The sequence below is a fragment of the Hylobates moloch genome, unplaced genomic scaffold (assembly GCF_009828535.3).
Source record: "Hylobates moloch isolate HMO894 unplaced genomic scaffold, HMol_V3 SCAFFOLD_12, whole genome shotgun sequence".
In the NCBI taxonomy this organism is placed as follows: Eukaryota; Metazoa; Chordata; class Mammalia; order Primates; family Hylobatidae; genus Hylobates; species Hylobates moloch.
This window is the reverse complement of record NW_026652287.1, coordinates 32,950,783-32,977,765: the sequence shown is the minus strand read 5'-3', so window position 1 is coordinate 32,977,765 and position 26,983 is coordinate 32,950,783. Positions and strand designations below refer to the sequence as shown.

The following is a 26,983-nucleotide window of genomic DNA, read 5'->3' as shown; positions in this document are numbered from 1 at the left end:
CTTGTGATCCGCCCGCCTCGGCCTCCCAAAGTGCTGAGATTACAGGCGTGAGCCACCACGCCCAGCCAAGACCACTGACATCTTTACAAAGTACACACTGAAACAATCAAACTTAAGTATTAGGTACCAAAGGTTTTCAATAAATAACAAAGACTAGAAAGTATGCAGACCTTGATCTGAACAGGATGCAACTAATTTAAAACAGCAACTAATTTGAATTTTTTTTTTTTTGAGACGGAGTCTCGCTGTCCCCCAGGCTGGAGTGCAGTGGCGCGATCTCTGCTCACTGCAAGCGCCACCTCCCAGGTTCAGGCCATTCTCCTACCTCAGCCTCCAGAGTAGCTGGGACTACAGGTGCCTGCAACCACGCCTGGCTAATTTTTTGTATTTTTAGTAGAGACGGGGTTTCACCATGTTAGCCAGGATGGTCTCGATCTCCTGACCTCGTGATCCACCCGCCTCGGCCTCCCAAAGTGCTGGGATTACAGGCGTGAGCCACTGCGCCCGGTGTTGAAATTGTTTTTAAAAAAAATCTAACGAATTCTGGGGTAAACCAGAAAATAACTGGAAAATATACAAGTACAGAAATGAATGATGTGAGCTGATTATAGGATGCTGCAAAGGCATCTTTCAGAAGTCATTGTGTATTAAGAAATAAAACTTTTATAACTAAGATTTATCTCAAACTCAAACTGCAAAAATAAAAAATAAAGAGAGAAATGAAGAGGAACCAGAAAGAAAAAAAGGAAGTCTATTATACGAGAACAAAAGCATTTTTGATGTCTCTTTTTTTTGTTATTTTTTGTTTGTTTGAGATGGAGACTCACTCTGCCACCCAGGCTGCAGTAGAGTGGCACAATTTTGGTTCACTGCAACCTCTACCTCCCAGGTTTAAGCAATTCTCGTGCCTCAGCCTCCCAAGTAGCTGGAACTAAAGGTGCACACCACCACCCCCGGCTAATTTTTGTATTTTTAGTAGAGACGGGGTTTCACCATGTTAGTTAGGGTGCTCTTGAAATTCTGACCTTAGGTGACCAGTTCACATGGGTCTACCAAAGTACTCTGATTGCAGGGATGAGCGACCACGTACGGCGGCTTTGAGATCCTTTTTTTTGGAGACAGACTCTCACTCTGTCACCCAGGCTGGAGTGCAGTGGTGTGATCTCCACTCCCTCCAAGCTCCGCCTCCCAGGTTCATGCCATTCTCCTGCCTCAGCATCCAGAGTAGCTGGGACTACAGGCACCCGCCACCACACCCAGCTAATTTTTTGTATTTTTAGCAGAGACGGGGATCCACCGTGTTAGGCAGGACAGTCTCGATCTCCTGACCCCGTGATCTGCCTGCCTCAGCCTCCCAAAGTGCTGGGATTACAGGCATGAGCCTCCATGCCTGGCCTGATATCCCTTTTAAAAAGTACTATGATATGTCCCTTTTAAAAAGTACTAACTCAAAAAAGTACTATCTCTTTAAAAAGTACTAGCTGAAAAAAAAAATAGAAAATAAGAAACAAAAAACAGGCTGAGAAAAGTGGCTCACATCTCTTGGCCATGCTGGTTTCAAACTCCTGACCTCAAATGACCTACGTGCCTTGGCCTCCCAACGTGCTGGGATTACAGGCATGAGCCACCACACCTGGCCCAATCTTCTTAACATAAACACTTTAATGTCAATTAATGCTTGAACTCAATGTTAAGTCAACACAAACTCAAGTCAATGCTGAATTGACTCTAATGTCAATTAATGCTTGATGGTTTGCTATACTCATTGCATTGGGAACAGTTATCTCAAAAATGAATTTTCTGATGTTCTGCATGCAGTGGTCTCGGACTGAAGACCTTGCCACACTGATGACATTTGTAAGATTTCTGTCCAGTATGGATTCTCTGATGCCTAATAAGGTGTGAACGTGAAGTAAAGGCTTTGCCACAATCATCACACTTGTGAGGTTTCTCTCCTGTATGAATTCTCCTATGTTTTGCATAGGATGAAGCTTGACTGAAGACCTTGCCACAGTCATGACATTTGTAAGGTTTCTCTCCAGTATGAGATCACCGATGAACTGCAATGTATGAACGATGTTTGAAAAATTTGCCACATTTATTACACTTGTAAGATCTCTCTTCATTATGGATTCTCCAATGATTTGTAATTGTTGTAGCGTTACTGAAGACTTTGTGAGAATCATTACATTAGTCAAGTTTCCCTACACCATGAACTGCCTGATGGTGAATAAGTGTTGACTACTTGCTAAAGGCTTTGCCACACTCATTACACTTGTAAGGTTTCTCTCCAGTGTGAATTCCAGTATATTGTTCCAGGTGTGAATCACTCCCAAGTCTTGTCAGAAACCTTACATTTGTATGGTTTCTCTCCAGTATAAATTCTCCTATGTCTTAAAGGTGTGATTTCCAACTGGAAACTTTGTCACATGCTTCACATTTCTAAGGTTTCTCTCCAGTATGAATTCTATGATGACGTGAAAGGTGTGATTGTTGATTAAAAGCCTTCCCACATTCATTACACTTGTAAGGTTTCTCTGCAGTGTGAATTCTGGCATGTCTTGACAGGAGTGAATTACGCACAAAAGCCTTGTCACAAACCATACATTTGTAAGATTTCTCTCCAGTATGAAGTCTACGATGGTATATAAGGGATGGCCAGTGACGGAAGCTATTGCCACACTCATTACACTTGTAAGGTTTCTCACCACTATGAAGTCTACGATGGCAATGAAGGGATGACCTGCGACTGAAGGTCTTGCTGCACTCGTTACACTTGTAAGGTTTCTCACCACTGTGAACTCTACGATGGCATACAAGGTATGAACTGTGACTGAAGGTCTTGCTGCACTCATTACACTTGTAAGGTTTCTCTCCACTATGAATTCTAGTATGTTTTGTCAGATAGGAATGACACGCGAAAGCCTTGTCACAAACCTTACATTTGTATGGTTTCTCTCCAGTATGACTTATCTTATGTGTCTCAAGGGTTGATTCACGACTGAAAACTTTTTCACATTCATCACATTTGTAAGGTTGCTCCCCAGTATGAATTGACTTATGAATTAAAAGATCTGAATTTTGACCAAAGGTCTTCCCACATTCATTGCACTTGTAAGGTTTTTCTCCACAGTGAATTCTAGTATGTTTTGCCAGTTGTGAACTCTGCACAAAAGCCTTGTCACAAACCTTACATTTGTAAGATTTCTCTCCACCATGAAGTCTACGGTGGCATACAAGGGATGACTTTTGACTGAAGGTCTTGCCACACTCATTACAGTTGTAAGTTTTCTCTCCAGTGTGAATTCTTCTATGTCGAGCCAGCTGTGAATGCCACGTGAAAGCTGTGTCACAAACCTTACATTTGTATGGTTTCTCTCCAGTATGAATTCTCTTATGTGTCTCAAGGGTTGATTTCCGACTGAAAACTTTGTCACATTCTTCACATTTGTAAGGTTTCTCTCCAGTATGAATTCTAGGATGTGAAAGTTGTGATTGTCGATTAAAAGCCTTGTCACATTCATTACACTTGTAAGGTATCTCTCCAGTATGAATTGCCTTATCAATTAGAAGGGCTGAATCTTGACCAAAGATCTTGCCACACTCATTACAGTTGTAAGGTTTTACTCCAGTATGAAGTCTATGATGGCATGTAAGGGATGACGTCTGACTGAAGGACTTGCCACACTCATTACACTTGTAAGGCTTCTCACCAGTGTGACATCTATAATGGCATGCAAGGTATTGCTTGTGATTAAAGAGCTTGCCACATACATCACATTTATATTGTTTGTCTCCTAAATGGATTATCTGGTGTTTCCTTAAGAGTGAGCTACAATTAAAGGCTTTGCCACTCTCATCACCTGGGAAAGATTTTTCTCTCATGTGTACTTCCTCTTTTTGTGTGAGTAATGAAGAATTCGGGAAATTATTCCCATAGTTATTAGAAATCTGGGTTTGGGACCTACAAGAAATTCTTTGGGATGTTGAAACCAAGGGAGAATCATTGGTAGACTTCTCAAGTTGATGACCAATTTCCCCTTTGATCTGAAATATGTGCAGTTCAGGCAGATGTGAATAAAAGCTTGATCCAAGCTGATCATTAATAGGCTTGTTTCCAGCATGCCTTTGATCATCTCGGTCTGTACTACCAGTCAACATTTTTATTTTTGTCATGGGTGCTTCAAGGCCATTTCTTTCATCTTCTTGACACTGAAACTCAATGTCATGAATTTCTTTCTCAATTTCCTGGAAGCAAAAATCTCCAATGTGATAACTTTCATGTCTTTGCAATGTCCCTGAGTGGAACACTTCTGAATTGCCTTGCTCTGTTGACAAGACCTCCTTCTTCAAGCGTTTGGAAGAGATATCTACAAAATATAAACACCAATAGGTTTCCAATTAAGTACAGATGGTAAATCATACTGAAGTGCGTAAATATGACACAAAAAACAATACTTATTTTGAACTTCCCAAAAACCATCTTCAAAGTTTAGGAAAACGAAAGGAGTAAGATTCTTTAATAAATAAAGGGCAGTTACATGTCCTTCAAGTCAATTATATGAAAGCCTATTTCCTATGTCATGACAAAACACTAACAGGGCACAAACATGTGTAAGCCTAAAGTAAGGAGTATTTTTCCACGGTGACCCTGAACTGTATCACAATTTGCAAAAAGCATATCACTGTCACATCAATGAAGAGAAAAATATATATTCTTCATATTTAAAGCATATTTACTCTATACAAATAAATGCTAAAAAAAAAAAACCCACACAACATACTATATTGGTAAATAATACAAAACAAGCTCATGTAAGGATAACCAAAAGCAACAGAAATTCTGTATTGTCAAACAATTATAGCACTGAAAAGACAAGAAAAGATTACAAAAAATTAGCCAGGTGTGGTGGCCCACGCCTGTAGTCACAGCTATTCGGAAGGCTGAAGCACAAGAATCCCTTAAACCTGGGAGGTAGAGGTTGCAGTGAGCCAAGATCACACCACTGCACTCCAGCCTGGGTGACAAAGTGAGACTCTACCTAAAAAAAAAAAAAAAAAGTTAATAGAATGTTTTGCTGAATAAATGTCATAAAATTACCTATAAGAACAGGCACGTAGTGACTTTTCAAAAATTTTTTGTATTTTTATTTTTTTGAGATGGAGTCTTACACTCCAGCTTGGAGTGCCATGGTGCCATCTCAGCTCACTGCAACCTCTGCCTCCTGGGTTGAAGTGATTCTCCTGCCTCAGCCTCCTGAGTACCTGGGATTATAGGCATGCACCACTATGCCTGGCTAATTTTTGTGATTTTAGTAAAGATGGGGTTTCACCATGTTGGCCAGGCTGGTCTCAAACTCCTGACCTCAAGTAATCCACCCGCCTCGGCCTCCCAAAGTTCTGGGATTACAGGTGTGAGCCACTGCACCTGGTGGCACTTTGTGACATTAACGTGTAGAGTGTGTCAGTTATATTGCATAACACACACCAAAAAGCCATATGCAAAATTATAAAAATTAATAAAATATTGTAACCCAAGATAAAACCAGCAAGCAAATAAGTACATTTATACAGCCTGCAGAATTCTAAACAACTCCCTCTTAAGAAAAAAGCCACAACTTCTACTTAACCAACAGCGCACAATATGAGAACTGAAATACATGTTAAGATCACACTACCTTCTGATGTATGAGGTCAAGAAAATACACAGAATTAGCCCAGGTGCGGTGGCTCAAGCCTGTAATCCCACCACTTTGGGAGGCCGAGTCAGACGGATCACGAGGTCAGGAGATTGAGACCATCCTGGCTAACACCGTGAAACCCTGTCTCTACTAAAAAAATACAAAAACATTAGCTGGGCATGATGGCGGGTGCCTGTAGTCCAAGCTACTCTGGAGGCTGAGGCAGGAGAATGGCATGAATTTGGAAGATGGACCTTGCCGTGAGCCCAGATGGTGCCACTGCACTCCAGCCTGGGTGACAGAGCGAGACTCGGTCTCAAAAATAAAATAAAATGAAGAAAAGACACAACATTTTAAGAAATAAGAATTGGCTAACGGCTGGGCACGGTGGCTCACACCTGTAATCCCAGTACTTTGGCAGGCCAAGACATGTGGATCATGAGGTCAGGAGTTCGAGAACAGCCTGGCCAACATGGGGAAACTCCATCTTATGAAGAATACAAAAAAATCAGCGGGCCTTGTGGAGGGTGCCTATAATCTCAGCTACCTTGGAGGCTGAGGCAAAAGAATCATTTCGACTCAGGAGGTGGAGGTTGCAGTGAGCCGAGATCGCACCATTGCACTCTAGCCTGGGTGACAGGGCAAGACTCCACCTCAAAAAAAAAAAAGGAAGAAAGAGTTGACTAATAGTGTAGAAAAGTGTAATTATGATGTCACAACTACACTTATGTAACAGCCAGGCAATACAGCAATTTTATATATATGCATTCCCTATAGTTATCTAGTTCACTATGCATAAAATATAAAATATAGAATGTGTACTGGGAAAATTTATTAACTGAGATCAGAGAAAACATTGTATAAAACAAATTACACAATAAAAACAAAAAATATGATGCAGGCTCCCTGGCCCGAATGTTCGTATTGGCTAAAAGCCACTATCAGATTTCTTATTCTCCAATAGGAAGTTCCTGCAGATGGGGTCTTTTAGAGTTTGGTCATGGGTGTTGAGTAATTATGAATAGGACTAGGGCTTTTAATGGTATTTTTTCTTTCTTTCTTTTTTTCTTTCTCTCTTTACTTTTTATTTTTATTTATTTATTTATTTATTTTTTGAGAGGGAGTCTCACTGTGTCGCCCAGGCTGGAGTGCAGTGGGGCAATCGCGCCTCACTGCAACCTTTGCCTCCCAGGTTCAAGCGATTCTCCTGCCTCAGCCTTTGGAGTAGCTAGGACTACAGGCATGCACCACCATGCCCAGATAATTTTTATATTTTTAGTAGAGAAGGGGTTTCACCATGTTGGCCAGGATGGTATCAATCTTTTGACCTCGTGAACCGCCCTCCTCAGCCTCCCAAAGTGCTGGGATTACAGGCATGAGCCACCACGCCTGGCCTCTTTATTTATTTTTGAGACAGAATTTCGCTTTTGTTGCCCAGGCTGGAGTGCAATAGCGTGATCTAGGATCACCATAGCCACTGCCTCCCAGGTTCAAGCGATTCTCCTGCCCCAGCCACCCACGTAGCTGGGATTACAGGCATGTGCCACCACTCCCAGCTAATTTTGTAGTTTTAGTAGAGATGTGGTTTTTCCATGTTGATCAGGCTGGTCTCAAACTCCCGGCCTCATGTGATTTGGCCGTCTCAGCCTCCCAAAGTGCTGAGATTGCAGGCGTGAGCCACTATGCCCGGCAAAGACTAGTGCTTTTATAAAAAGAGACAGTAAAGAGCTGATTGCCTGTTCCTCATTACACCATGTAAGGACACAGGAGGAAGATGGCTGGGCTGAACTATGAAGAAGGCTCTCACCAGGAGCCAATCTAGCTGACACCTTACTCTTGGATTTCCCACTTTCCAGATTCATAAGAAATAAATTTCTATGTCTTAAGCTTTCCAGTTTAAGCTATTTCTTTTTTTGTCTGTTTTTGAGACCGAGTCATGCTTCATCACCCAGGCTGGAGTGTAGTGGCACAATTCTCCTGCCTAAAGAGATTCTCATGCCTCAGCCTCGTGAGTAGCAGGGACTACAGACACATGCCACCATGCCTGGCTAATTTTTTTTTTTTTTTGGGGGAAACAATCTCACTCTGTCACCTGAGCTGGAGTAAGCGGTGCGATCATGGCTCACTGCAACATCCACCTCCAAGGTTCAAGTGATTCTCATGTCTCAGCCTCACAAGAAGCTGGGATTACAGGTACATACCAACACCCCCAGCTAACTTTTGTATTTTTACTAGAGACGGGGTTTCACCGTGTTGGCCAGGCTGGTCTTGAAATTCTGACCTCAGGTGATCCACCCGTCTCAGCCTCCCAAAATATTGGGATTATAGGCGTGAGCCATCACACCCGTCCAACTTTTTTTAATTTAGTAGGTTCAAGTTTTCATTATGTTTGCCCGACTGGTCTCAAACTCCTGATCTCAAGCCATCTACCCACCTCAGCCTTTCAAAGTGCTAGAATTAGAGGCGAAAGCCACTGCGGCTTGCCAGTCTAAGCTATTTCTGACACAACAGTGAGACGAATGAGACAGGTAAAGGGGCATCTCATCATCAACATCACTGAGGGCTGACAAATCTTTTTTTTTTTTTTTTTTGAGATGGAGTCTTGCTCTTTCGCCCAGGCTAGAGTGCAGTGGCGCAATCTCGGCTCACTGCAAGCTCCGCCTCCCGGGTTCACGCCATTCTCCTGCCTCAGCCTCTCCGAGTAGCTGGGACTACAGGCGCCCGCCACGGCGCCCTGCTAATTTTTTGTATTTTTAGTAGAGACAGGGTTTCACCGTGTTAACCAGGATAGTCTTGATCTCCTGACCTCGTGATCCACCCGCCTCGGCCTCCCAAAGTGCTGGGATTACAGGCGTGAGCCACCGCGCCCGGCGACAAATCTTATTAAGCAAAGGAAGTTTAGAGTCTGTACTATAAAACTTATAATATATGAAGCCATCTAATAGTATTCATTTGTTTTAAAAAGCAGGTGGACGAATCACTAGTAGAAACTCCTTCTCTACTAAAAATACAGAAATTAGCCAGGCTTGTGCCAGGCATAATCCCAGCTACTTGGGACCCTGAGGCAGGACAATCACTTGAGCAATCACTTGAATCACAAGAAGTGGAGGTTGCAGTGAACCGAGACTGCACCACTGCACTCCAGCCTCGGGAACAAGAGGGAAATTCCATTTAAAAAAAAAAAAAAAAGGCCGGGTACAGTGGCTCATCCCTGTAATCCCAGCACTTTTGGAGGCTGAGGCAGGTAGATCACTTGAGGTCAGGAGTTCGAGACCAGCCTGGCCAACATGGTGAAACCCTATCTCTACTAAAAATGCAAAATTAGCCAGGTGTGGTGGCGCATGTCTGTAATCCCAGCTACTCGGAAGGCTGAGGCAGGAGAATCACTTGAATCCAGGAGGTGGAGGTTGCAGTGAACTGAGATTGTGCAATTGCACTTCAGCCTGGGAAACAGGAGCAAAACTCTTTCTCAAAAAAAAGACAAAAAAAAACAAAAAAACCCTGGAGGCAACTTAACATTATTTCTCAAATAATGACAGCAGGCCCACAGTGTTCATGGACATGACCCCAGGTTGCACATACTGTAAGTGAGGGACAAGACTTGACCCTGGGCCTGAAGGATCCCATGACATGTTCTTAGGCACAATAGTCAGCCCAGGCAGTACAGAAAATGACCAGACACAGAAAATACAAGGAGAATAGAAAGAAGTACATCAAGGGGATACAAAGACTGAGCTGGGACACAAGGGCTGAGCTGTGCTGCTGACAGTGGTGCTGAAGCCATCCCTCATGGATCATGAGCTGAGTCATCGTGCCCTGCACACAATGATTTAAGCAGCCTCCTATAATTTTGTCCAGTGGATGAATAAGGTCTTGACTTACTCAGGGAGAGTGGTGTTGGAGGGGAGGGGCTTATGGAGAAATTGGGGTGTTCAGCATTACAAAATCAATAGGCTGGAAAGAAAGAGTACTTGCATCCAGATCAATGTGTCATGTGAGGCGAGGCCAGGAAAGGAAGGGCAAGGGTGGAGGGCAGGAAGTAACGGGCATGTAGGAGTGAACTTTGTGCATGCACATCTGTGGGAATATAATTCCACCAAGATAGATCAAATCTTGAGCTTAAAGTGGAACTAATGCAGCAAATGGTAAAATATTGACCCAAGGTTAAATATGCAAATTACAATATGGGCAAGGGACAAGAATGAACGAGATACAAAAATGCAGAAGTATGGTGGCCTGAGGTGAAAGCAGTTTTACATCTCTTAAATTGAATGCCTCTGACTTCTAGTTTCAGGCATGTACTCAACAAAATCCCCTGTGTAGATTCCAGAAATGCATACACACACACACACACACACACACACACACACACACACACACACACACACAAACTAAACTCTATGGAGAGTACAGTGGAGCAATGTAGGAGACCATGGGGGTGAACAAGGATCCCCTGGCTGAGTAGGTAGAGATGGGTTTGTGAAAACAGAGCCAGGCTGAGTGCAGTGGCTCACGTCTGTAATCCCAGCTCATTAGGAGGACGGATGGGTGGATCGTGTTGTCAGGAGTTCAAGACCAGCCAGGCTAGCATGCATGGTGAAACATGGTCTCTACTAAAAAAAAAACCAAAACATTGGCCGGGCATGGTTGTGCATGTCTATAATCCTAGCTACTCAGGAGGCTGAGGTAGGAGATTGCTTGAACCTGGGAGGCAGAGGTTGCAGTGAGCTGAGATTGCACCACTGCACTCCAGCCTGGGTGACAGAGCAATACTCCATCTTAAAAAAAAAAAAAAAAGAAACTGTACCTTTAATAGACATACGGTTTTGCCACATTGTCTAGGCTGGTCTCGAACTCCTGACCTCAGGTGTTTCACTCACCCACTTCCACAGTGCTGGGATTACTGGCATGTGCGACTTCACCCAGCTGACATTATTTGTAATAGTAAAGAGAAGAAACCAACCCAGATGTCCATCAACAGATAAATATATGAACAAAATGTGGTACACACATACAGTGGAATATTATTCAGACTTAAAAACAAACTCGGATGGGGCCAGGGGCTGTGGCTCATGCCTGTAATCCCAGCACTTTGGGAATCCAAGGCAACTGAATCATGACAGGCCAGGCTATCAAAACTAGCCTGGCCAACATGGCAAAACCTCTATCTGTAATAGAACTAACAAAAATTAGTCGGGTGTGGTGACACATGCCTGTAATCCCAGCCACTCAAGAGGCTGAGGCAGGAGAATCACTTGAACCCAAAAGTTGGAGGTTGCAGTGAGCCAAGATCATGCCACTGCACTCAAGCCTGGGCAACAGAGTGAGACTCTGACTCAAAACAAACAAACAAACAAACAAACAAAACATAGAAATGAACAAGTTGAAAGCCACTGTGTCTTAAGGAAATGACAGTAGAACTAAACAATAGAAACCACAATCAACCTCAAAAGCTCCCTCAATAAGATTGAAGAAAACCTTATCTGTTACAGGGTTGATCCCACAACAAACTGAATATAGGTTCTCTTGTTAAAAATGAACAATGACACATGTTGGTGTGAAAAATCTGAAATGAACAAGAGTTCAGTCAAGAGCCTCATACATATGGGGCTGTGAGCCCGAATGACGTCCTCGCTGGGAGGAATTGCAACACCACTGACTGCTGATTAGAGAAGATGATCATTAGTTTACGGGATGAACACTGTCACAGTGCCAGTGAGAAACGCTTCTGTGATGCTCCTTAAAAACAAGAATGAGCTGGGCATGGTGGCTCACACCTGTAATCCCAGCACTTTGGGAGGCTGAGGTGAGTGGATCACCTGAGGTCGGGAGTTAGAGATGAGCCTGACCAACATGGAGAAACCCTGTCCCTACTAAAAATACAAAATTAGCTGGGCGTGGTCTCGCATGCCTATAACAACAGCCACTCAGGAGGCTGAGGCAGGAGAATCGCTTGATCCTGAAGGGCGGAGGTTGTGGTGAGCCAAGATCATACCATTGCACTCCAGCCTGGGCAATAGGAGCGAAACTCCATCTCAAAAACAAAAAAACAAACAAACAAAAAACAAAACCCATGTATGGGGCAAAATCACAAAAGAGAATACAAAGCCAGGAAGAGCCAAGATAGACAAGAGCAGACTCCTCATGTCTGGAGGGACATTTTCCTCACCCACAGCCTCCAGGTTCCTGTAGTTCTCCAACATCACTTCCCTGTATAAAGCCCTCTGTGAAGGGTTCAGGAATTTCCACTCCGCCAATGAGAATTCTATAGCCACATCCCTGAAAGTCAAGCGTCCCTAAAATGAAACACACATTTCAACAAAACATTATGGAGGATTGAGTTATCACCTTCACAGGAAATGAGAAATGAGAAAATAAGTATTTATTTGATCAAAGACTGTGTTCTGACAAAACCACATTAAGATATTTTTGAACATTTTTTCCTTATAGTTGTTTTATTGTACTTTTCTTTGAAAGACTTTAAGATCCCATAAGTCACTATGGATGTCTCGATTTTATGGACAATATAAAAAGTATAAAAATAAAAAGGAAACACAGGGCCAGGCATGGCGGTTCATGCTTGTAATCCCAACACTTCAGGAGGCCAAGGCGGGCAGATTATTTGCGGTCAAGAGTTCGAGACCAGCCTAGCCAACATGGTGAAAAACTGTCTCTACTAAAAATATAAAAATTAGCCAGGCATGGTAGCAGGCACCTGTAATCCCAGCTACACAGGAGGCTGAGGCAGGAGAATCACTTGAACCAGGGAGATGGAGGCTGCAGTGAGCCAAGATCACACCAGTGCACTCCATCCTGCGCAACAGACACTCCATCACAAAAAAAAAAAAAAAAAAAAGAAAAAAAGAAATGCTGGGCAGTGTCTCTGACCTGTAATCCCAGCACTTTGGGAGACCAAGGCGGGCAGATAATGTGGTCAAGAGATCGAGACCATCCTGGCCAACATGGCAAAACCACGTCTCTACTAAAAACACAAAAATTACCTGGGTGTCATGGTGCGGGCCTATACTCCCAGATACTCAAGAGGCTGAGGCAGGAGGATCACTTGAATCCAGGAGGTGGAGGCTGCAGTGAGCCAAGATCGTGCCACTGCACTTTAGTCTGGCAACAGAGCAAGACTCCATCTCACAAAAAAAAAAAAAGCAAAAAAGCAAACACAAGGTTTTCTCTACAGACATGTCTGATATTATGTTCCATATACCAGGTGATATTAAGTCTCTAGATGAGCTAAGATACAAGCGGTGTTTCAGAGAGGACAAAGTCCAATGGCTTTCAAAGAAAAGTCCAAATCTAAAAACTATCATGATCAGTCAAGCACAATGGCTCATGCCTGTAATCCCAGCACTTAGGGAGGCTGAGGTGGGCAGATCACAAGGTCAGGAGTTCGAGACCAGCCTGGGAACATGCTGAAACCCTGTCTCTACTAAAAATACAAAAATTAGCTGGATGTGGTGGAAGGTTCCTTAATCCCCGATACTCAGGAGACTGAGGCTGGAGAATTGCTTGAAACCAGGAGGCAGAGGTTGCAGTGAGCTGGTATCATGCCGGATACAAAATGTCTCCCCTTATTAGTCTTCTTTTCTAGAATTTACCACATATCTGTGCACACTAACATATGTATTTCATATGTAGTTTCTCTGAGCTGACATCCAGATGTGGCCCCTGAACAACCCAGGCTGCCCAGCAGCACTGACATCAACGGGCCCACACCCCATATTTATCCATGTCTGGGTGTGAGCCCTTCCCAGGACCATGCCCAGTGGAGCCTCTTCCCAAGTTCATGTCACTGGGTCACAGGAGATGGAATCTCAGAGCAGCTGAGAGGAACTGAGGGCAGGCATGGGTGAGTGCAAGCGAACGTGTCAGGCAAAATGCTTCCGACTCAGAAAAGACTGGCTACTACAATACCTGGCATTTCAGAAAGGAAAGAGACAGATTAATCCACAGAAGAATTTCACTTCACCTGAGGAAGAGCCATGCCTGGCTCCTTTCCTTTCCTCTTTTGAGCTGCTTCCTCACGTAACATGAGTCTTTAGAAATCAATCCTGTATGTGAAAAAAAAAAGAGACTTCATGTGAGAAATGACTCACTCCCTTCCTGTGACAAAAACACACGAACAGGGGAAACTTCACTCTGTAGAAAGAAGTCCCCCACTGCCCACTGCACCAGAGATCATGCAGAGATAGGAAAGTCCCACAGGAACACTTACAAGTGTATGTCTGACCCCGGTCTTCAGATCTCACTCCCCTCCTAGAAAACTCCCACACACTAGGCAGCAGCGGGCAGCTGGGCTGGACTGATCTCCCCTTCAGGGCACAGACTCATCCCTGATCTAACCACATCCAGAGGACAGCCCCTCACCTCTCTGTGGATCACAGGCTGAGCTCAGCCCTCAGAAATGGAGGACACAGAGCTTCGATGCTCAATGCTGCACACAGATGACAAGCACCTGCGCCACTGCAGGTATTACTGAGGGTGGGTTCCATCCCATCAGAATAAGAATCCCTGCTAAAGCAGCACAAGAGCTCTATTTGCAAAATGTCTCTAGACTCTAATGTGAAGCCAGGGTTGAGCTCCACTCAGAGGGGGTGAGTCCAGCACAGCCCCATGTTCTGGCTCTGCCCTCCCCTTGGGGCCTTGTTCTCACCAGAATCCAGAGAGTGGATGGCAAAGGCACAAAAATAATCACACAGAACAGTCAGTGTGGAGAAGGGGTGGGGTGAAGGTTGGGCTGTGTGTAAGGAAAATAAATCTTGGGGCCCCAAATCACTAAGCAAAAGGGAAAAGTCAAGCTGGGAACTGCTTAGGGAACCAGACTCCCCTTCTATTTAAAGTCACCCCTCTGCTCCCTGACATAGATGCATATCTGAGTGCCTCCTTCAAAAGACTAATCAGAAACTCAAAAGAAGGACCCAGCACAGTGGCTCAGGACTGTAATCCCAGCACTGCGGGAGGCCAAGGCAGGCAGACCACTTGGGGCGAAGAGGTAGAGACTAGCCCAGCCAACATGGTGAAATCATATCTCTACTAAAAATGCAAAACTGATCCAGGCATCTACTGGGGAAGCTGAGGTAGGAGAATCACTTGAACCCAGGAGGCAGAGGTTCCAGTGAGCCGAGATCGTGCCACTGCACTCCAGCCTGGGTGACAAAAAAAAAAAAAAAAAGGAAACTCAAAAGATTGCAACCATTTGTGCCTCAGTTCTCTGTGAACTAAAAGCCCCTTCCCTGCTTCAAGTCTTCCTGGCTTTGTTTAAAGTTGTCCCACCTTCCCAGACCAAACCAATGTACTTCTTACGTATATTGATTGATGTCTCATATCTCCATAAAATGTATAAAATTAAGCTCTGCGCCGACCACCTTGGGCAAAATAAACTTTCTAAATTAACTGAGATCTGTGGAAGATTTTCTGGTTTCACAGCTGCAATGTCAAATGGGGGGCTGTGGGAGATCACAAAGGAGACCCAGAGAAGATGATATCAGAACACAGACCGGAAAGAAAGGCTGCTTGTCACTTGCAGCTGAGGGAAAGAGAGTCCTAGGCAGAGGGACAGCTCAAGTGAAGGCCCTGAGTCAGGAGCAACCTCAGCCCCAGGAAGAGGAAAGCTGCCCCTAGGAATAGGAAAGTGGCCCATGTGGGTGGAGCAGTGGAAGAGAGGAGGGCACAGGTAGTAGATGAGGAGAAAAATGTTCAAAGTATACACAATTGCGCACGCATAGCAACAGGTGTTTAAAACACTGAAAAAGAGGCAGCTGTAGAAATGAGATCTGAGCAAATGCTTTTCTAGTGAACACGTGGGCTCTGCTAAACCAAGGTTCCAAGTCAATCCAGCCCATCCTTCAACATCTGCAGAGAATATTGTGGACCAGAGGGACTTGAGGGGGACACTGACTTAGAAGCTCACAGATCACCATTTTTTCAGATGATATGAGCAAAGAAAATGGAATAGGCTACTTCAAATAAATTTTCATGTTAGGTTAAAGAAAAAAGGTCCTTGATATCATTATCAAGTACACACTGAAACAACCTAAAATTACATATCACGTAGTAGAAAATGTTTTCGATATATGATAAAGACTAGAAAGCACACAGACCTCAATGTAAACTGAACACAATTTCATAGAGAAACAATTTTAAAATGTTAAAAAATATAGATCTAAGGAAATCTTGGGTAAAAGGAGAAATATTTGGAAATATATCATACTTTGAAAACAATGAGGCCAGGCATGGTGAATCCCAGCACTTTGGGAGGCCAGGGCATGATCACAAGGTTAGGAGTTCAAGACCAGCCTGGCCAACATGGAGAAACCATGTCTCTACTAAAAATACAAAAATTAGCAGGAAATAGTGGTGCACACCTGTCACCCATGCTACTCTGGAGACTGAGGCAGGAGAATCCCTTAACCCCAGAAGATGAAGGTTGCAGTGAGACGAGATCATGCCACTGCACACCAGCCTGGGTGACAGAGAGTCTCAATAAATAAAAATATGTATCTAAACATTAGCCAGGCCTGGTGGGGTGCGCCTGTGGTAACAGGGACTCCGGAGGCTGAGGTGGGAAAATCACTTGAGCCCAGGAGGTTGCCACTGCACTGAGCTGTGATCCTGCCACTGCACTCCAGCCTGGACAACAGTAAGAATGTCTCAAAAAAACAAAAATTAAAGGCTGGGCAGCCGCTCATGCCTGTAATCCCAGCACCTTGGGAGGCTGAGGCTGGAGGATTGCCTGAGGTCAGGAGTTCAAGACCAGCCTGACCAAGATGGAGAAGCCCCATCTCTACTAAAAATACAAAATTAGCTGGCCACGGTGGTGCGTGCCTGTAATCATAGCTACTCAGGAGGCTGAGGCAGGAGAATCACTTGAACCCCAGAGGCAAACTTTGCAGTGAACAAAGATCATGCCATTGCACTTCTGCCTGGGCAACAAGAGCAAAACTCAGTCAAAAAACAAACAAACAAACAAAAAAATCGACAACAAAAATAAGTAAATTAAAAGTAAACATAAAAAGTGAAAAACAACTAATGAGGCAAAGTGTGGTGGATCACGAGGTCATGAGTTCAAGACCAGTCTGGCCAAGATGGTGAAACCCTGTGTCTACTAAAAATACAAAAATCAGATAGGTGTGGCGGCGGGAACCTGTAATCTCAGCTGCTCGGGAGGCTGAGGCAGAGCATTGCTTGAACCCGGGAGGTAGAGGTTGCAGTGAGTCAAGATCACTCCACTGCACTCCAGCCTGCATGACAGAGAAAGACTCCATCTCAAAAATAAAAAAATAAAATAAATAAAAACACACACAAAAAACCAACCAAACAAATGAAATGAAGAGGAACTAGAAAAAAGGAAACCAATTACAAAAAGAGAACAAAAGCACTTTTTTTTTTTTTGAGACGGAGTCTCGCTCTGTCACCCAGGCTGGAGTGCAGTGGCGCGATCTCGGCTCACTGCAAGCTCCGCCTCCTGGGTTCACACCATTCTCCTGCCTCAGCCTCTCCGAGTAGCTGGGACTACAGGCGCCCGCCACCACGCCTGGCTAGTTTTTTGTATTTTTAGTAGAGACGGGGTTTCACCGTGGTCTCGATCTCCTGACCTCATGATCCGCCCGCCTCGGCCTCCCAAAGTGCTGGGATTACAAGCGTGAGCCACCGCGCCCGGCTGAAGAAAAGCACTTTTTTTTTTTTTTTTTTTTTTTGAGACGGAGTCTTGCTCTGTCCCCCAGGCTGGAGTGCAGTGGCGCAATCTCGGCTCACTGCAAGCTCTGCCTCCCGGGTTCACGCCATTCTCCTGCCTCAGCCTCCTGAGTAGCTGGGACTACAGGCGCCCGCCAACACGCCCGGCTAATTTTTTGTATTTTTAGTAGAGACGGGGTTTCACCGTGTTAGCCAGGATGGTCTCGATCTCCTGACCTCGTGATCCGCCCGCCTCGGCCTCCCAAAGTGCTGGGATTACAGGCTTGAGCCACCGCGCCCGGCCGGGAAAAAGCACTTTTAATATTCCTTTTATCATGTTCCATGTAGTAACAGAGACTCATCACTTCTTACCCTACTTCACTCCGCCACTCCCCATGCCAGCCATGAAAATGGAAGAGGGTGATCCACAACTAATGAGTCAAGTCACTGTCCTCTGGCTGAAGAGGGGTTGCAAAGGGAAGCTAGCCTCTGATGCCATAATTGTAAAATGCACCACACTTAGACACGGGAGTTTGGCAACTCTCATTCTCGTCTGTAAAATTTAAACAAATTTTAAATTTGTTACCTTATAAACAGAGAAAGCAACATGTCATCACTTCATCATCACATCCAATCAACTCACCGCTCATCTGCACCCAGGGTCTCCCTTCGTCTTCATTACTGCTTCCCTCCATCATTCTATACGTAGCTCTTTCTCACCTTCTCTCTCCATCTGTTTCTTTTCTGCATTTCCCCCTGGACTTCTGCTCATTTTATGCCCCTCTCCTGTTTTGCTTCATTCTTTTTTGTTTTTTGTTTTTTTTTTGAGACGGAGTTTCACTCTTGTTGCCCACGCTGAAGTGCAATGGTGCAATCTCAGCTCACCACAACCTCTGCTCCCTGGGTTCAAGTGATTCTCCTGCCTCGGCCTCCTAATCCAAAATTATCAGGGCATGGTGGCACATGCCTGTAATCCCAGCTACTCCGGGGGAGTATCACAGGAGAATCGCTTCAACCCTAAAGGCAGAAATAGTCATTAGCCAAGATCCTGCCATTGCACTCCAGCCTGGGCAACAGGAGCGAAACTCCACCTCAAAATAATAGTAAAAATTAGTATGTAGGCCAGGTGCGGTGGCTCATCCTTATAATCCCAGTATTTTGCAAGGCCAAGACAGGAGGAACCTTTGAGCCCAGGATTTTGGTCTATCCTGGGCAACATACTGAAACTGTTTCTACAAAAAAAAAAATTTAAAAATAAATAAATACATAACTAGCGGGGCTTGGTGTCTCACACCTGTGGCCTCAGCTACTCGGGAGACTGAGGGAGGAGGATGGCCTGAGCCTAGGAGGTCGAGGCTGCAGTTAGAGTAGATAACACTATTGTAATCCAGCCTGGGCAATAGAGCCAGACCCTGTCTCAAAATATTAATCAATTAATTAATTAAAAGTATTATGTAATAACAGAAAGTTGTTTTTTTCTTTTTCCCCACATCACTGCCCTACTTCCTACCGCATCCTGGGAAAAGGGAAGAGACTGACTCACAACTGAATAAGTCACTGCCCTCGGGCTGAATAGGGAGTCCAAGTGGAAGCTAACCTCTGATACCAAGATTTATAGAATGTACATGACTCCATAGATAGGAATTTTAAAATTCTCAATCTCATCTGTATAATTTAAACAAGTTATTAGATTATATACACAGAAGCCAACATGTCACAACTAATCATATCCAATGAACTCACACACTCATCTGTACCCAAAGTCCCCCACCCTTTTTTCTTTTGAGACAGGGTCTTGCTCTTTTGACCAGGCTGGAGTACAGTGGCATGATCTCTGCTCACAGCAGCCTGGAGCTCCTGGGCTCAAGTGATCCTCCAGCCTCCGCCTACAGAGTAGCTGAAATTACAGCTGCACACTATCATGCCTGGTATTTTTTTTTTTTTTTTTGACAGAGATGGGGGCAATGACTATTTTGCCCAGGCTGGTCTTGAACTCCTGGACTCAAGCAATCCCTCTGCCCCAGTCTCCTAAAGTGCTGGGATTACAGGCGTGAGCCACTGTGCCCAGCCCCTCTGTCTTCATTACTGTGCTTCCCTCCCTAATTCTGTACATCTCTCTCATTCTCCCCTTCTCTCTCTAGCTCTTGTTTTCTTTTCTTTTTCCCTGGGATTGTGCTCCTCATTTTGTACCCCTCTCCTCTCCTGCTATTTATCCCCTTCTTCCCTCTATTGCTTCTCTTCCACCTCTTCTGCTCCATCCTCGCAACTTATTTAACCTCTTTTTTTTTTTTTGAGATGGAGTTTCCGCCCTGTTGCCCAGGCTGGAGTGCAGTGGTGCGATCTCGGCTCACTGCAACCTCCACCTCCCATGTTCAAGCGATTCTCCTTCCTCAGACTTCCTAGTAGCTGGCATTACATGTGTGTGCAACTGTGCCTGGCTAATTTTGTATTTTTAGTAGAGACGGGGCTTCTCCATGTTGGTCAGGATGGTCTCAAACTCTGGACCTCAGGTGATCCACCCACCTCAGCCTCCCAAAGTGCTGGGATTACAGGCATGAGCCACAGCGTCTGGTCCTTATTGAAGGGGGCCAGGCCCTCCACACCTGTGGGTGCTTCTCGTCAGGTGGGATGAGAGACTGAGAAAAGAAATAAGACACAGAGACAAAGTATAGAGAAAGAACAGTGGGCCCAGGGGACCGGCGCTCAGCACACGGAGGATCCGTGCCAGCCCCGGTCTCTGAGTTCCCTCAGTATTTATTGATCACTATCTCTACCAACTAGGAGAGGGGGATGTGGCAGGACTATAAGGTGATGGTAGGGAGAGGGTCAGCAGGAAATCATGTGAGCAAAGCTCTCTGTGTCATAAATAAGTTTAAGGAAAGATGCTGTACCTCGATGTGCATGTAGGTAAATTTATGTTTGACTTTACACAAACATCTCAGTGCAGTAAACAGCAGTATTGCCACCAGCATGTCTCACCTCCAGCCATAAGGCAGTTTTCTCCTATCTCCGTAAATAGAATGTATGATCAGGTTTTACACTGAGACATTCCATTCCCAGGGATGAGCAGGAGACAGATGCCTTCCTCTTATCTTAACTGCAAAGAGGGCTATCTCTTTCACTAATTGTCCTCAGCACAGACCCTTTACGGGTGTCTGGCTGGGGGACGGTCAGGTATTTCCCCTCCCAGGAGGCCATATCTCAGGATGTATCAGTGGGGAGAAACCTTGGACAATACCCAGGCTTTCTTGGGCAGAGGACCCTGTGGCCTTCCGCAGTGTATTTTGTCCATGGGTACTCGAGACTGGAGAATGGCGATGACTTTTACCAAGCATACTGCCTGAAAACACCTTTTTTTTTTTTTTTTCTTGAGATGGAGTCTCGCTCTGTCACCCAGGCTGGAGTGCAGTGGCGCGATCTCGGCTCACTGCAAGCTCCGCCTCCCGGGTTCACGACATTCTCCTGCCTCAGCCTCTACAGGCGCCCGCCACCGCGCCCGGCTAATTTTTTGTATTTTTAGTAGAGACGGGGTTTCACCGTGGCCTCGATCTCCTGACCTCGTGATCTGCCCGCCTCGGCCTCCCAAAGTGCTGGGATTACAAGCGTGAGCCACCGCGCCTTGTCTGCAAACACTTTTTAACAAAGCACATCCTGCCCAGCCCTAAATCCATTTAACTTTGGGTCAACACAGCACATGTTTCTGCGAGCACAGGGTTGGGTCTAGGGTTACAGATTAACAGCATCTCAAGGCAGACTAATTTCTCTTAGTACAGACCAAAATGGTGTTTCTTACATCTACTTCTTTCTACATAGACACAGTAACAGTCTGATCTCTCTTTTTTTTCCCAAACGTTATTTAACCTCTTGTTGCTCTTCTCTCCAATCTTTCGATCGTCCTCGATCTCTGTATATTACAGCCTCTTCTCTTATCTCTGTGTCTCCTCTGCTCTCCCTGTTAAATTCTCTCTTCCCGGTTACACCCCTCAGTCCCCACTCTCTAGCACCCCAGATCCCCAGGTGTCCTCCCTGCTGTGGTTCTCCCTCTGTTATCCTTGCCACCAGCACCACTCTGCTCTGTCTGCCCTGGCTCCAAATCCCTCCTCCTCTCCCTCACTCTGGTGAGCCTCCCTCTTTGCTGCCCCTCTCCCTACCTTGCTGTCCTTCATCTCTGTACATTTAGCTTTTCTCTACATTTCTCAAGTGACTTTTCTCCTCCTGCTTTCTTATGTTTTTTTCTTTCACTTTTGCTGTCTCTTGGCAAATCCCTAACCCATCCTCTACTTTGCCATGTGTTATGGGCCTTTCTCATTCTTCTTTTCTCTGTCTCTGGTTTTCTACTGCTCTCTCAGTCCCTCTCTCTATCTCCTGATCCCTTTGGCCCACACAATCACACGAGGGTTTGGAGTAAGACGCCTGCATCCCGGAGAAGCGCATTTTCCAGGAGTTGGAGCTGGGCAGGCAAGAACACCCTGTGTCATAGGACAAGGCCCTGGGACCTCCCCAACGCTGGTTCAGGGGAAGCGGTAACTGTGGAGGAAGACTTGGGGAGCAGCAGGGCCCGGCACAAGGAGGGACGTGGTGGGAGACGGCGCCTTAAGACATGGGTGGCACCTGCAGTATCCCAGGACCAGGCAGAGGACGCAGGATCCCCAGGACTGGGGCCCTGGCGCTGCGCTCCAGGGGAGGCCGACGGTGGCTGGGAGGCGCCCAGGGCAGGAATCCACCACACGGGTGAAGACTTTAAAAAGCAAGGGGCGGGATGAGTCAGAACAAAGTTTGGAGCAGGAAAACTGTGCGATAGGAAGTGTATAAATTGCCCTATAGCAGAAAGACCGGGGACGGGACCGGCCTCCAAGCGACTTCAAACCGAAAAGGAAGCAACTTCTGGACTCTTACGCGGACGTCTCAATTTGCTCTGGGTGAAGGAAGACAGGCGAGAATTTCCAGGTCTGTGGGGATCCCACGTACCAGGGACAGAAGAGCCAGGGACCTGGGAAGTGCAGACCTAATACAAGGCAGAGCAAAACTCACGCGCCGCGGTAGGACCTTCATTCCACGGGATCGGCTTCCGGGTTTGCCACCAGGACAGAAGCCAGTCCGGGCGGGGCCCGCGAGCAGGTTGGAGGGGCCTGGGCGGGGCAGAGGCGGGACGCGAGGCGGAGAGACCTTGTCCTTTAGAACCGGCAAAGGGCGGGGCCGGGACCGGACCTGTGCTTCTCTCAGCCTGGCACCCAGTGCCTCTGTTTTTCAGGCGTTTGGAGGTGAGAGCAGCCAGGAAGGCTGAGGCATGATACAAAAGCCCTGGAATTGTCTGGAACGGGAATGCAAACTAGAATGTGAAATGCAAAGCCCTGCCTGGGTGGAACATACGATTTCATGCTGACGGCCCACAGAACAGAATAGAAATCCTCCCCCTTTCTATTCTCCATTCACTCAGGAGGGAGAGTCCACCCTGTGCTCAGCTTCAGAGACTTCCCTAGTGCCTTTGCTTGGGATGCGGGACGGGGTGCTCAGGCCAGGGAGGAGTGAGGTCACCACCTGCTGCCTAAACACAGCAGGGATGCAGGCAAGGGGCGGAAGCCTGAGGTCCCAGCTACTCAGGAAGCAGCGGCGGGAGAATCGCTGAACCTGGGGGTCCAGGCCAGCCTGGGCGACAAACTAACACCCCTTCCCGCAGGGAACCCTTCCTCATCTCTCTCGCGCGCTCTTTTTCTTTTCTTTCCTTTTTATTTTTATTTTTTTGAGACGGAGCCTTGCTTTGTCTCCCAGGCTGGAGTGCAGTGGCATGATTTTGGCTCACTGCAAGCTCCACCCCGGGTTCAAGCCATTCTCCTGCCTGAGCCTTTCGAGTAACCGGGACTACAGGTGCCCACCACGATGCCCAGGTAAATTTTTGTATTTTTAGTAGAGACCAGGTTTCACTGTGTTAGCCAGGATGGCCTCGATCTCCTGACCTCGTGATCCACCCACCTCAGCCTCGCAAAGTGCTGGGATTACAGGTGTGAGCCCCCCCTCTTGGCCTTGTTTTTTTTTTTTTTTTTTAAATAAAATTTTTGATGGTGTGACATAGGGATCCAACATTATTCTTTTCCATGTGAATATCCAGTTAGTTGTCCCGCACGTTTGTGAAAGAGATCAATTACTTTCTCTTTTTTTACTTTTCTTTCCTTTTATTTTTTGAGACAGAGTATTTCTCTGTGGCCCGTGCTGGGGTGCAGTTGCGAGATCGTGGCTCACTGCAGCCTCCGCCTCCTGGGTTGAAGCTATTCTTCTGCCTCAGCCTTTCGAGTAGCTGGTATTACAAGCGCACATGACCATGCCCAGCTAACTTTCCTATTTTTGGTAGAGACGGGGTTTCACTTTGTTGGCTACGCTGGTCTGGAGCTCCTGACTTCAAGTGATCTGCCTGCCTCGGCCTCCCAAAGTGCTGGAATTACACTCGTGAGTCACCGTGCCTGGCCCAGGAGATATTCTTTACTTCACTTTTTAAATGAGAAAATATAATTGAGAAACAAAGAGTCTTGCCCCAAATGAGAAATCATCTCCACGATGATAATAGAGAAAGAAAGAATAACTATTTTAGTAATAAGTAAGCTTTAGACCAGAATGTGATGGGAAATAAAGGCAAACAGCTGAGAGGTTGAAAAGAGAGAAAGAAACTTCACTGTTACTATACAACCCATTGAGTACGTGTTTTCAAGATAAACACTAATCAGTCCTCAGGGAAGAGGACTTGACAAGCCCTTGGTCACACATAGTTCATCCTGGCTCTACTTGGTAATGGAGGTGACCATCTCTGTCAGCTAACTAGCTTCATCCCGAGGGAGGGGGAGAAACCCTAACACTAACCCTAACACAAAAATTAGCTGGGCGTGGTGGCAGGTGCCTATAATTTTTCTGTATTTTTAGTAGAGACAGGGTTTCACCAAGCTGGCCAGGCTGGTTTTGAACTCCTGACCTCAAGTGATCCGCCCACCTCAGCATATCAATGTATGGGGATTACAGGCTTGAGTCACCAGGGTCAGCCAGGAAAACTCTTAGAAGTTGCACCTGCATTCCACTAGACTCTGGTTTCATCACCGCATTCCTCTCAAGGCTCAGATTTACAGGTCCATAGCTTTAAGTTGGAATCATTTGATGTTTGAATTATTTAATTTCCTTCTGAGACAGAAGTATTATCTATCTTGTTGTGTGCCTTTTTTTTTTTTTGAGACAGAGTTTCGCTTTATTGCCCAGGCTGCAGTGCAGTGGCGCAATCTCAGCTCACTGCCACCTCTGCCTCCCAGATTCAAGCAATTCTGCCTCAGCCTCCTGAGTAGCTGGGACTATAAGCATGTGCCACCACACCCGGCTAATTTTTTTGAATTTTTAGTAGAGACAGGTTTTCACCATGTTGGTCAGGTGGTCTCGAACTCCTGACCTAGGGATCGGCCAGCCTTGGCCTCCCAAAGTGGTGGGATTACCGGCGTGAGCCACCGCACCCGGCCATTGTTTGCTGGTCAAAGTGAGCTCCCAAGTTCTTCAGAAATACATCCCTGGGCTGGGCGCTGTGGGTCATGCCTATAATCCCAGGACTCTGGACGGCTGAGGCTGGAGGATCATCTGAAATCAGAAGTTCAAGACCAGCCTGGCCAACATGGTGAAACCCCGTCTCTACAAAACTATAAAAATCAGCCAGGCATTATGGCGGGTGCCTGTAGTCCCAGCTACTTGGGAGGCTGAGGCAGAAGAATCACATGTACCCAGGAGACGGAAATTGCAGTGAGCTGAGATCGCACCATTTAATTCCAGCCTGGGCAACAAGAGTGAAACTCCATCTCCGAGAAAGAAAAGAAAAGAGAAAGAAAGAATACTACCTCAGAAGACAGAAAATGCATTTGCAAATTTTCTAAATAAATCTCCTAAGAAAAGAGATGAAAGGAAAGAAAATCTCTTTATTTTCAAAGGAGGAATTATACCTCTCATTTATTTCCTTTTCTGTTTGAGATAGGGTCGAGCTCACTCACCCAGGCTGGAGTGTGGTGGCAAAAACAGGGCTCACTGCAGCCTTCAACTCCCTGGCTCAAGTGATCCTCCCACCTTTTTCATCAAGGATTTGGAAGAGATATCTACAAAATATAAACACCAATACGTTTCCCATTAAGTCCAGATGGTAAATCATACTGAAATGTGTAAATATGACACAAAAAACAATGCTTAAACTTCCCAAATATAATCTTCAAAGTTTAGGAACATAAAAGGAGTAAGATTCTTTAATAAATGAAGGGCTATTACATGTACTTCAAATCATTTATATGGAAACCTATTTCCAATATCATGACAAAACACTGACAGGGCACAAACATGTGTAAGCCTAATGTCATGACTGTTTTTCCACTGTGACCCTAAAGTGCATCAGTTTGCAAAAAACATATCACTGTCACATTAATGAAAATATATATTCTTCATATTTACAGAGTATCAACTGTACACAAATAAATGCTAAAGGGCCACAAAATATACTACATTGGTAAATAATCCACAAGCTCATGTAAGGGTAACCAAAATCAATGGAAATGCTGTATTGTCAAATAATCATAGCACAGAGAAGATAAGAAAAGATTACAAAAATTAGCCAGGTGTGGTAGCTTGCGCCTGCAGTCCCAGCTACTCAGGAGGCTGAGGCACAAGAATCGCTTGATCCTGGGAGGGAAAGATTGCAGTGAGCCAAGATTGCACCACTGCATTCCAGCCTGGGTGACAGAGTGAGACTCCATCTCAAAAAAAAAGAAAGAAAAGAAAAGAAAGAAAAAGAAAACAATGTTAATACAATATTTTTCTGAATACCTGTCATAAAATTACCTATAACCACGCAGAACAGGCACTTATTGAAATTAAGAAGTGCAGTGTGTCAGTTATATTGTATATCACATACCGAAAAGCCATATGTGAAATCTTAAATATTAGTCAGTAAACTATTGTAACCTATGATAAAACCAGCAAGCAAATAAGTACATTTATACAGCCTGCAGAATTCTAAACAATTTCCTCTTAAGAAAAAAGCCACAACTTTTGCTTACCACCAGCACACAATATAAGAACTGAAACGCATGTTAAGATCACTACCTTCTGATGTATGAGGTCAAGTAAATACACAGCATTATAAGGAATAAGAACTGACTAACAATGTTGGAGGGTACAATTATGATGTCACAGGTACAGTTACGTAACACCAGGCAATACAGCAATTTTATATATATATGCATTGCCGTTAGTTATCTACTTAACTGTGCATAAAATATAAAATATAGAAAGTGTACTGGGAAAATTTATAAACTGAGATCACAGAAAACATTGTATAAAACAAATTGCGGCCAGGCGCGGTGGCTCACGCTTGTAATCCCAGCACTTTGGGAGGCCGAGGCGGGCGGATCACGAGGTCGGGAGATCGAGACCATGGTGAAACCCCGTCTCTACTAAAAATACAAAAAATTAGCCGGGCGTGGTGGTGGGCGCCTGTAGTCCCAGCTACTCGGAGAGGCTGAGGCAGGAGAATGGCGTGAACCCAGGAGGCGGAGCTTGCAGTGAGCCGAGATTGCGCCACTGCACTCCAGCCTGGGCGATAGAGCGAGACTCCG

At 45.3% G+C, this 26,983-nt stretch overlaps 1 protein-coding gene and 1 pseudogene across 1 annotated transcript in view; both read right to left on the bottom strand.

Annotated features, from left to right (window-relative positions):
- Positions 1 to 335: 335 nt before the first annotated feature.
- On the bottom strand, positions 336 to 2,391 carry LOC131380836 (putative zinc finger protein 137; annotated as a pseudogene).
- Positions 2,390 to 26,983, bottom strand: part of ZNF611 (zinc finger protein 611) — a 27,865-nt gene continuing 3,271 nt past the window's right edge. Inside the window, exons 2-5 of the mRNA XM_032168923.2 lie at positions 25,373 to 25,474; positions 13,663 to 13,744; positions 11,851 to 11,977; positions 2,390 to 4,370 (exon numbers count right to left, since the gene is read on the bottom strand). Coding sequence (XP_032024814.1) covers positions 2,443 to 4,370; positions 11,851 to 11,977; positions 13,663 to 13,725 — 2,118 coding nt within the window. The 5' untranslated portion in view covers positions 13,726 to 13,744; positions 25,373 to 25,474 and the 3' untranslated portion in view covers positions 2,390 to 2,442. The remainder of the gene's footprint in view (positions 4,371 to 11,850; positions 11,978 to 13,662; positions 13,745 to 25,372; positions 25,475 to 26,983) is intronic.